This window comes from Littorina saxatilis, linkage group LG5 (assembly GCF_037325665.1).
Source record: "Littorina saxatilis isolate snail1 linkage group LG5, US_GU_Lsax_2.0, whole genome shotgun sequence".
In the NCBI taxonomy this organism is placed as follows: domain Eukaryota; kingdom Metazoa; phylum Mollusca; class Gastropoda; order Littorinimorpha; family Littorinidae; genus Littorina; species Littorina saxatilis.
Genome location: NC_090249.1, coordinates 5,719,711 through 5,731,750, shown reverse-complemented (window position 1 = coordinate 5,731,750; position 12,040 = coordinate 5,719,711). Strand labels below are relative to the sequence as shown.

General features: G+C 41.2%; 2 protein-coding genes across 2 annotated transcripts in view; both read right to left on the bottom strand.

The window, feature by feature from the left end:
* LOC138965984 (uncharacterized) overlaps window positions 1-12,040 on the bottom strand; it is a 194,852-nt gene that overhangs the window by 25,909 nt on the left and 156,903 nt on the right. The window lies entirely within an intron of this gene.
* LOC138966147 (tyrosine-protein kinase Fyn-like) overlaps window positions 5,612-12,040 on the bottom strand; it is a 21,403-nt gene continuing 14,974 nt past the window's right edge. The window contains exon 9 of the mRNA XM_070338259.1: window positions 5,612-8,581. Within this exon, the coding sequence (XP_070194360.1) occupies window positions 8,379-8,581 (203 nt within the window). The 3' untranslated portion in view covers window positions 5,612-8,378. The remainder of the gene's footprint in view (window positions 8,582-12,040) is intronic.

The following is a 12,040-nucleotide window of genomic DNA, read 5'->3' as shown; positions in this document are numbered from 1 at the left end:
TTTTTTTTTACAATTTTCAGATTTTTAATGACCAAAGTCATTAATTAATTTTTAAGCCACCAAGCTGAAATGCAGTACCGAACCCCGGGCTTCGTCGAAGAGTACTTGACCAAAATTTCAACCAATTTGGTTGAAAAATGAGGGCGTGACAGTGCCGCCTCAACTTTCACGAAAAGCCGGATATGACGTCATCAAAGACATTTATCAAAAAAATGAAAAAAACGTTCGGGGATTTCATACCCAGGAACTCTCATGTCAAATTTCATAAAGATCGGTCCAGTAGTTTAGTCTGAATCGCTCTACACACACACACACACACACACACAGACACACACACGCACACACACACGCACATACACCACGACCCTCGTTTCGATTCCCCCTCGATGTTAAAATATTTAGTCAAAACTTGACTAAATATAAAAAGAAATAAATCAAGTGCTTCTGAACTCGCAACTTTTGAATCTTCGATCTTGTTCAACATCGGCGTGGCGGTGTGATTCGTAAAACTCTTGTTTGGTCTACCTCTCAAGGCATAAAATCATTAGAACTCTAACTTAGTATATATTTGGACTGCCTCCGGGTAGAGACCAAAACCAGTGGGTTAATACACCTCCTGAACCGTTCAACGCCCAACGCTTCCTGTTTGTGTGTATATTGAACTGCGCATTCGAGTGCAAACGCGTTGCTAGGCGAAAGCACATGAAACAGGCTTTGAGAGGAAACCGAAGGATCTAAAAACACAGGTACTCTTATTGGATTTGTCCCTGTCCCCGCATCTGAAAGGGTTACTTCATTTTAAAAATACCCCATTCTTGTCTGAAGAGCTCAGTGCATACACTTAGAAGTTGTTTTTATTCTTGTAGAGAAAGGGGAAAATGCGGACAATTTTGTTTATTATTGAGAAAAAAAGAGTTGTGCTGAAAATAGAACATGTAAATTCACTTTCATGGCTAAAAAACGACCATTGCCTTTCCTGTTTTATCGCAGTGGCAGTGATACCGAATTTAGATAATGCTTCGATCAATTATCATGCAATAAGACTATTAAACAAGTCGCGTAAGGCGAAATTACTACATTTAGTCAAGCTGTGGAACTCACAGAACGTAGTCCGCCGCTAGTGCAAAAGGCAGTGAAAGTGACGAGCCTGTTTGGCGCGGTAGCGATTGTGCTGTGCTTCATAGCACGTTTTACTGTACCTCTCTTCGTTTTAACTTTCTGAGCGTGTTTTTAATCCAAACATATCATATCTATATGTTTTTGGAATCAGGAACCGACAAGGAATAAGATGAAATAGTTTTTAAAACGATTTCGGAAATTTAATTTTGATCATAATGTTTATATTTTTAATTTTCAGAGCTTGTTTTTAATCCAAATATAACATATGTATATGTTTTTGGAATCAGAAAATGACGCAGAATAAGATGAAATTGTTTTTGGATCGTTTAATAAAAAAATAATGTTAATTACAAGTTTCCGATTTTTAATGACCAAACTCACTCATTAGTTTTTAAGCCACCAAGCTGAAATGCAATACCCAACCCCGGCCTTCGTCGAAGATTGCTTTGCCAAAATTTCAATCAATTTAATGGAAAAATGAGGGTGTGACAGTGCCGCCTCAACTTTTACAAAAAGCCGGATATGACGTCATCAAAGGTATTTATCGAAAAAAAGAAAAAAACGTCCGGGGATATCATACCCAGGAACTCTCATGTCAAATTTCATAAAGATCGGCACAGTAGTTTAGTCTGAGTCGCTCTACACACACACACACACACACACACACAGACACACATACGCACACACACACACACACACACACACACACACACACACACACACACACACACACACACACACACACATACACCACGACCCTCGTCTCGATTCCCCCCTCTATGTTAAAACATTTAGTCAAAACTTGACTAAATGTAAAAACACAGGCTTTGTCTATGCACATAGTTTTACAAGACTTTGAAAAATAGGTAGGTAATCTGCCGAGGAAAACAATGTTCAATACCGAATATAGCGGCGAAAAATTGCCTTGTTGCGAAGGCAGTACTGTTTATTACGAACCAACCCGCATGGGAAAAAATTGAAGTGTGAAAATTCACACACGAACACAAACATACATGCATGCACGCACACACATATTTATGATTCGTTTAAGCGTATTAAGAAAGGTATCATATGTACATGGAAGACTCTATTCAAGCCTGTGTTTCTTAATCCTAACTGTAGTTAGGTTGCTAAGGAAACTACCGAGGTGCTTTTCGTCTTTCTCCGAAATCAGGAAAGTAACAGATTAAATCAGCATTGTTGCTACATCCAACGTTACTGCAAGGGAGTTATTCATGAATCATTGCAGTCTAACATGTCCGCAGCAGTGGAAAACAACTTGAATTACTGCACACAGATCCTAAAGTCATAAAAGTTTGCTACAAACTAGTGCCAGAAAAATCACTGTGGACGGTTTATGCTGTCTCTGGTTTACTGGGGGTTTAAAGCCATTCTTATCAATCGATTATAAATAAGCTTGAAATACCCGGCAGAATGCCCAAAGGCCGTTCATTCTGCTCAGGTATAAAGTGTGTGTTGCAAGTGTTGATTCGCACCGCTGAGAGCACATAAAAACAGGAACAATCTTTGCAGATTTTGAAACTGTTAAAATCTGTTCGAAGACCTGAATAAAAAGAGTGTGTCAAAGTGTATAACTGAGAGTCGAAAATCTACTCTGTACTGCAATATCTCTTTCACAAGGAAATGATTGTGAGGTGGGCGATAGGGAAGCGGAGAGGGGGGGGGGGGGGGGGGAAGGTGTTGGTTCACCGAGAGATACCACGAAAGAGTTTGAGTGTGGCTGTGTCTATGATGTCTGCCAGTCTGTCATCAGCCGTGCATCCACACATAGCCTACATGTATAATCTGTCTCGATATCTCTTTCTGTCTGTGTGTTTGTCCTGTGTGTACGTTCCCACGGTATGTCTGCTCATGTATGCGTTGGAACCGTCTATAATCATGTTATCACACGTGCATCTCTCAGTGGGCCAGGTGCGAAGGACCAGACGGGACAATGTAGGAAGCTGGCGAGGGGTTTGCAGTTGACTGTAAGTTTGCAGTTGACTGTAACACCTGCCACTGTCACATCTTGAACACACGGCCATTACCGTATAACTGGCCTTGATACGGAACGATTCAAGGGGAGCAATCTCAGTCATCTGAAAGAGGGAAATCCAAACGCAATCCGCATTGTTCGATTTTATGGGCTTGGACGATAGAGAAAAATAAGAAAAGCAAAAGCTGGAGTCCAGTCTGGACGAAACTGCTATCAAGAACGCAGAATTGATTTTTTCTGATTTTTTTTTAGCCGTAAGCGCCATGTTTATCGGAGCAGGAAACTCTTCCAGAGTGAGGCCCCTTTGTTGGTTTCACTGCGGCCGCATTGTGAACAGCAGTTATGAGAAATTCGAAATGAGAAATGGCGCTTACGGCTAAAAAAAAAAAACTCAGAAAAAAATCAATTCTGCGTTCTTGATAGCAGTTTCGTCCAGACTGGACTCCAGCTTTTGCTTTTCTTATTTTTCTCTATCGTCCAAGCCCATAAAATCGAACAATGCGGATTGCGTTTGGATTTCCCTCTTTCAGATGACTGAGATTGCCCCCCTTGAATCGTTCCGTATCAAGGCCAGTTATACAGTACTGGCCGTGTGTTCAAGATGCCACTGTCACGGCTCTGACGCTGCTTCTTGCACACTCGTCGGCTGTAAGTCTGCTCTATGTGTGTGTGTGTGTGTCTGTCTGTAAGTCTGCTCTCTGTCTGTCTGTCTGTGTGTTCTGTCTGTCTGTCTGCCTGTAAATATGCTATCTGTACGTCTGCTCTCTGTCTGTCTGTGTGTTCTGTCTGTCTGTCTGCCTGTAAATATGCTATCTGTACGTCTGCTCTCTGTCTGTCTGTGTGTTCTGTCTGTCTGTCTGCCTGTAAATATGCTATCTGGACGTCTGCTCTCTGTCTGTCTGTCTGTATGCAAGTCTGCGCCCTGTATGTCTGTCTGTCTGTCTGTAAGTTTGCTCTCTGTCTGCCAGGACAGGTTGTAAGACTAGGCTGTGTCTAAAACAATCTATCCTTATGAATTCAAGATCAGTCTATCTCTGTCTCTCTGTGTGTATATTACTGTCTGTAGGCTATTTCTTTTTTTAAATTAGTATTGTTTGCATTTTAATTTGAATTTTTTAGCCCTAATCTTTAAGTGTAATTCGATTGTGTGTATGTGTGTGTGTGTGTGCGTGTGCGTGTGAGTGTGTGTGAGTGAGTGTGTGTACATATATGTGTGTGTGTGTGTGTGTGTGTGTGTGTGTGTGTGTGTGTGTGTGTGTGTTCAAGGACAGTTTGTAAGAAAAGGCCTAGGCTAGGCTTTTCTCTTTTCTCTTGTTATATAAAGGTCAGTTCTCTCTCTTGGTAAGATTCGTCACAGAACGTTTACAAAATGGTCCCTCGGACATATAATCCCCACCATTTTGTCACGTTTAGCAATGTCTTTTCTTGCAGGCGTCATTGTGGCCATTGAGACCCACTCCGAGGCTCCCTAGACGCACAATGCTGACTCTTTGTGGAAGACTTCTTGCCCTGCCCGAATTAAAACAAAAAATCTCTTTCAATGTTTTAAAGGGCCACTGCGATTCGACTTCGTTTGCATGATTGTTAGTCTGCCTGCCTGTCTTGGTGTGTGTGTGTGTGTGTGTGTGTGTGTGTGTGTGTGTGTGTGAAAGTGAAGATATTGAAAAATTGCACACCCACTCGCGTATAAAAAGAGAGACACAAACATATATACACGCGGGGGTCAAAACTGACTAAACCATAATGTCACCCTAGACCTGCAGAGATATGCAGATATTTAGGGAATGAGATCTTACCACGTACTCAAACCAACGGTCCATGTGTTGGTTTTACAATAGGACTACAAAACACAGGAACACACACACACACCTAAAGTGTGGATGGTTACCTAAGAGGCGGCACTGGGTGCAGTGCCTTTCTAGTGCACTTGCACTACAACAGCACTGGGTGCAGTACTCGGTCCGGCATCGAAGAATTTTGCTCTAAAAAATGCACAAAATTTGACCTATTTCGTCGCCTATAGAGGACGGAAAGAATGTCATTTTGAACATTGTTATGACATTCTTTCCGTCAAAAAAGTCAATTTAACGGTGTTAAATGAAGCGACCATCCACAGAGGACGGAAAGAATGTCATTTTGAACATTGTTATGACATTCTTTCCGTCAAAAAAGTCAATTTAACGGTGTTAAATGAAGCGACCATCCACACAATTAGGTTGCCATCCAGAGTTTAGGTTGCCATCCACGTGTGGATGGTTGCCTTATGGTGATTTAGGCAACCAAACCTGTGGAAACATGGGTACACACACACACACACACACACACACACACACACACACACACACACACACACACACTGTGTTCGTTTGAAAGAAAAACAAAATAAACAACTCCAGGGTATAATATAAACTAGTGTCTGTACCTGAAAGAAACAACAAAATTAAAGGCTACATTGGAATATCATTCAACAAAAACCTTGATCATATCTCCGCTGTGTTTTTTGTTTTTTTATTTATGCGAACACATTTGACCTCGGAAGATTCAGAAAGACACAATGAACTCTTCAACATACATTTAAAATAACCAATCTTTAACAACAACAAAATGTCAAAAGTGTGTATAGAGTAAGATTATAAAAACTACAAAATCATTTGTCTGAAGACATGCGAAGTCATGAATGTTTTGGACACAGGTGAACATTCATATGACGAGTTTAAAAACTTCTCTTGAAACATTGCATAACATCTTAAAAAATAACTAACGATCCAAGTATCTTCAGTATGTTGATGAATCATTCTGAAAGTTTCAAAGGAATCCACAATTCAAAGTCATTGCTGAAGTGCAGCGCTTTTTTTCATGATACCCCTAAAAAACAAGAAATTCCTCCGATAGGAAAAACACCCCCTATAAAGGGAAATAACCTTCTCAGTTGGTGGCAGTGAGAATGGTTATTTCCCTTTGACCAACGGGGGTGTGCCTCTATAAGTCGTTGTATAATTTTAATCCACCAATAACTCCCTAACCGTGTGTTTGACTGGTCCCAATTTTTGTAAGGACCGTCTCAGGAATGTATAGAACCTGTTCACCAAGTTTGGTGACGATCGGTCCGTTCATTCTTGAGATCTATATGCGAACACAAACAAACACACAAACAAACACATCGAGTGAAACCTATACACACCCCTATACCTGCATCAGTAGGAATAGCATATAGCACACGAAATACGGAAGCAAATCAACCTGTACAGAGTAGATCATAGATTTGACTTTGTTATCGTATGTAAAAGTTGCAACGTTATTGTTATTTTTTTTTCGATTTTTAATTGGGCCCTTCCGTTTTTGTTTGGTCGATTTTGAGGGTACGCTTATTTGAGCGGTGGTCACGTGACCCCTGTAAAAGATATCTTTAATCCAACAAGTGATAGTTTAAGTAAACGGCCTTAACTGGCTTATAACGTTCTCTTGAAAGGACACGAGAATTAATGCTTTAATTTGGGTGCGAAATTTGTTGCAATAATGTTTTGGCGAAGTTTATTATACAACAAAGAAGCACACAGTTAATTTCATTTCCTATCACAAGCAAACTCCTTCATGTTTCACCTTTCATGTTTCACCTCTTTCATGTTTCACCTCCTTCATGTTTCACCTCCTTCATGTTTCACCTCCTTCATGTTCACATCCTTCATGTTTCACCTCCTTCATGTTTCACCTCCTTCATGTTTCACCTCCTTCATGTTTCACCTCCTTCATGTTTCACCTCCTTGTTTCACCTCCTTCATGTTTCACCTCCTTCATGTTTCACCTCCTTCATGTTTCACCTCCTTCATGTTTCACCTCCTTCATGTTTGATATTGATATTAAGAAACAATTGTAAGGCAACTATTCTGATCTGTCACAGTGTACTTTGAACACTCGTCACAGTGTACTTTGAACACTCGTCACAGTGTACTTTGAACACTCGTCACAGTGTACTTTGAACACTCGTCACAGTGTACTTTGAACACTCGTCACAGTGTACTTTGAACACTCGTCACAGTGTACTTTGAACACTCGTCACAGTGTACTTTGAACACTCGTCGCAGTGTACTTTGAACACTCGTCGCAGTGCACTTTGAACACTCGTCGCAGTGTACTTTGAACACTCGTCACAGTCAAGGGACAGCAAACTGTTCTTTGATACCAGAAATAAACTCATCAGACAAAAAAACAGCTTCAAACAGTTATGTTTCCTTGCATCAAAGTCCATCAAAGTCCACGACTTTCCGTACAAACATCTCAATCAAAATGAGACAAGCTTCTACAAAAAGAAATCATTAAATAATCACACAAGTAGCAAGAGCTTGCGGAAGATCAGTTCAAATAGTAGCACACTAAGTGTCAAAGTGTATCATTTTAAACACAGGATGATTCAAAATGCATTGCTTTTTAGCCAAACCAACTAGATTGGGTCTAACAAATGACTGATCGTGACCGTCCGGCTTGTTCAATAGCTGACCCCAACCAACTGATTTGATCAGATAAACGACTAACAGTCTAGCTTGTCCAATGATGAGCATAACAATATGATTTGGTCATAACAATGATTGACCATCTAGCTTGTTCAATAGCTGAACCCAACCAACTGATTTGATCAGATAAACGACACACTTGTCTTATACAGTAGACTCCGCTTAATAAGGTCACCTTGGTGCAGGACAAAAGTGGCTATATTAGGCGGGTGGATTTAATAAAAGGAACTCGTGGTTTTCAGGCAAACAGAGCCTTAAAACAAAGGAGAGACATTCTGTGTGCATCTCTTTTATTAAACAGAAAAACATCCTTACAAAACCTTTCTCTCAGGTGCACCAGTTGCAGTTTCACGCAGATTTCCTTCATTATTCAGCAGATTTGTCAGCATCCCACGTGAAACTCCCAGAATTATAACCCTTCCCTGACAGAGACAGACGGCAGAGCTTTTAAACTTTTCTAGGATTGCGATCTATTCTACAGGGGTCATGTCTGTTCTCTTGCGTTTGGTGGCCATGGCTGCTGGTGTCCAGATTCAGACTAAACACTTGTTGGCAGTGTATGTGACAGAAATGTAATAAACTATCTTGTCTGATAATAAACATAACCAAGATGATTTTGTCAGACCAATGATTAACCATTAAGACATACATAAGCCTAAACAAACCGATTTTCGTCAGTCTAATGATTGACGGTTAGACTCGTCCAATAGCATTTTGCTTCTACGCGGCTATAGCAACAACAACAAAAGTCGTAGTTAATCCGAATCTCGTTGGTTTGGTTCGGTGGAAATGACGTAGTTGTCGAAAAAGGGGAAGAGTAATTTAAAAGTGGGTCTCTTTTCTGGGTCCTCGTCCCAACATTCCAGCATTTTCTTGTACACGGCGTCCGGCGTCTGCGAATCTTTCGGCATGCGGTACCCACGGCCCACCAGCTCCAGCACCTCACGGTTGTGCATACCTAAAAATAACAAGCAAAACAAGGTCAGCGGTTAGCAATGAGAACGTGCAGCAAAACAGCAAGAAGTTTCATGTGAAAGAAAACAAGCCTGTAAGGTCTGGCCAGAAGGTATCACTGTTTACTGACTGAACGGTCTGTGAACTACATTCACTGTATTGTCTTTTTTAGCATTGTCACATATAATCCTATCCCCATTCAGGTTTTACTTTGTTTATTGCTTTTGCACATGAAAATTGCACACAAAAAGCTTGGATTATTGGAGAAATTGTTTTATTGTTTGTATTAATTCCCACACACACACACAGACACACATACACCACGACCCTCGTCTCGATTCCCCCTCTATGTTAAAACATTTAGTCAAAACTTGACTAAATGTAAAAAGGAGGGAGTCTTAAAATGGGGTTATGTTTACAGAAGGTATGAACAGAAAGTCTACAAAAGCAAGCTATAAAGGGGAGATGCCTTAAATTGGGGGTAGGGTGGGGTGTCTTAAAAGGGAGGTTTAATTGTACACAACACACCAACATGGAAACAAACAGTTTACAACAAAAATGTATGTGTTTTAAATGTAGCAAAACAGAACTCTGCAGGGTTAGCATCGAACTACTTCGACAAAATCTCGTGACACTTACGAACCGCACATCTCTCTACATGACTGAGTCGCTCATCAGTCATCGTGCTGTTGCCGAAATACAAGTCTTTCTGAGTCTAAGCCTGATCTAGATGGATATATTTTATCAGATGTTATAAAAATGCAAAAAGAGTTGACATAATGCCAAGGTATGTTTTATAACTGAAAACATTAACAGCTAGGGGGTTGAGAATGATCCACTCAAAAGAGGGCTGTGCGCAGAATCCGGAGTTTACGAAACCAAAATTATGCACAGACACAATTTTTCAAAATGTCCATCATAAAACCTCTTTGACATTGTGTTTAATACTCTACCTTAACGTATTAACTATGCCAGTGAATAATAGCACGCGAAGCCAGTTTAAATCGTTGCACAAGAAAATTGGTTAATTGAAATCAACAAGGGCCCTAAAGCTGTGTTTTAATAAAAGAAGGGGTACGGACACATGTTTTGTTTGGGCTACATGTGTTGCAAAGTATTTGAAACGGTGGTATTAATGTATATACCGTGGTGCCTGTGTTGAAAGGCGAATACGATTTGGACCAGCCATGAGTGTTGGAACATTGCACGCGGGGTATCTTGACCGGCACATTTTAGAAGAAATAATAATGACAGTAACAACAAAAGGTTTTTTTTCAAGCGAGGTGTCCGCAATCTGCATGGAAAAGTATACCTCTTCATTTATTTACAGCGCTCGATCTGTTCTCCTATTTCATTATGTGTGTGTGTGTGTGTGTGTGTGTGTGTGTGTGTGTGTGTGTGTTTGTTTGTGTATGTGTGTGTGTGTGTGTGTGTGTGTTTGTATGTGTGTGTGTGTTTATGCTTCTTTGTAAAATAACGTTCAGTACAGTTCAGTTCAGCTCGCGAAATTACATTTCCTCGCGGCGAGAATTGCCTAAGAAACGCTACTTCCTCGCCACACTCGCCAAATCTAGCGACTGTGCTCTCTCTGCCTGCTTCTGTGATTTAGGTCAGCACGTGTTTTGTGAGGAATTGTGTAACATTACAGCACACACGTAGACAGTCTCTGGTTATACGGTTTAAAGCAGATCGACATCTATATATATATATACGACTTGTGTCTGTCTGTCTGTGTGTCTGTGTGTCTGTGTGTGTGTGTGTGTGTGTGTGTGTGTGTGTGTGCGCGCGATGCACGGCCAAAGTTCTCGATGGATCTGCTTCAAATTTGGTGGGCATATTCAGGTACACCCGGGACAGGACACAACCTGGTCGATATTTCAACACGTGCTCTCAGCGCGCAGCGCTGAACCGATTTTGGTTCCATCTCAGCTACCCGGGCCCCCATACCGACACACCAAAGCCAAAGTTCTCGGTGGATCTTTTTCAAATTTGGACACCGTATTCAGCTACACCCCGGACACAATATCATCGATGAGATATTTCAACACGTGCTCTCAGCGCGCAGCGCTGAACCGATTTTGGTTTTTCTGTTCATTTCACCATTCCCAGTAACTCTTCCTTATCTTCTCCAGTGTTTTGCGTTTATCTCCCTTCCTTCGTGTGGCTTCAATCCATATTCCCGATTCAGTCTACGTTACTATTTTTAGAATGTCACTGCGCTGTCCAGAACGCTTCCCTTGCACCCGTAAGTTGTTCTTACTGTCAAAGTGAAAAGGTCGAATCAATTTATAGCCACGCGAAAAATACACTGTCACCTATCTCTATATATTTATAGATATAGATATACATATATATGTCGTGCCGAATTCACGGAATTTTTGCCCATTTCGCGTAATGTTACGCGAAATCGGCAGCGTTTTGCCGAAAATGCGTAAAGGCTCCTAAAATGTGTCCATTTCGCAAAAGTGACAGCCAGTCTGTTACTTTTTTTGTCACCAGAACATTGCATTAACATTGCTTTACCTTCCTATTGTGGTTTTATGGTCTGTGTTGGTCTGTGTCCAGCATAACTCCGGTAATGCACGAAAACTACACTTTTTGCCATAACTTGCCATAGCTTATCGATTATTGCAACATTTATCCTTTCGAGTATCTAGCTGTTTAAGTGTAATGACACCCCAGGCATATGAGAACTTTAAAGCCAAAAACGGGCTGCCGATTTGGCAAAATGGGCACATTTTACACGCATTTACGCGTTTTCGGCAAAACGCTGCCGATTTCGCGTAATGGGCAGCGTTTTGCCGATTACGTGAAATGGGCAAAAATGTTGCCGATTTCGCGAATTCGGCAATTACGTGAATTCGGCACGACATATATACTAGATGAATACCCGCTTCGCCGGGTAGCCGGCTTCGCCGGGAAGAAGTACTTAGAGCCGTACGCCGGCTTCGCCGGGTCCGAACAATGGACCCGCCAAGCTTAGGTCCCTCCCAGATTCGTGGAATGGGTACAGCACGAAAATGATTCAGTAGCCATAATGCCATTCCTGACCATATCGAGTCCCATCCTTGTCGACGAATGTAACCGTGTTAATCACCTTTGGAGGCGAACTCCACTCAAACAGGATTGAGCAATTTAGAGCTTATCTCTAAGCCCTTTTGAACTGTTATGGCTTCTCAAAGGAAGGCCAGTACATACAAATACACAAAAGCCGCCAGACCACATCACAAACAGAACTGAACAATCCACAGGTGTTGCCCACATAGAGAGACACACACACACACACACACACACACACACACACACACACACACACACACACACACACACACAAACACAAACACAAACACAGAGAAGCCGTATATATAGAGAGATAGATGACAATGTATTTTTCGCGTGGCTATAAATTGATTCGACCTTTGCACTTTTACAGTGAGGATAATTTACGGGTCCAATTTACGTT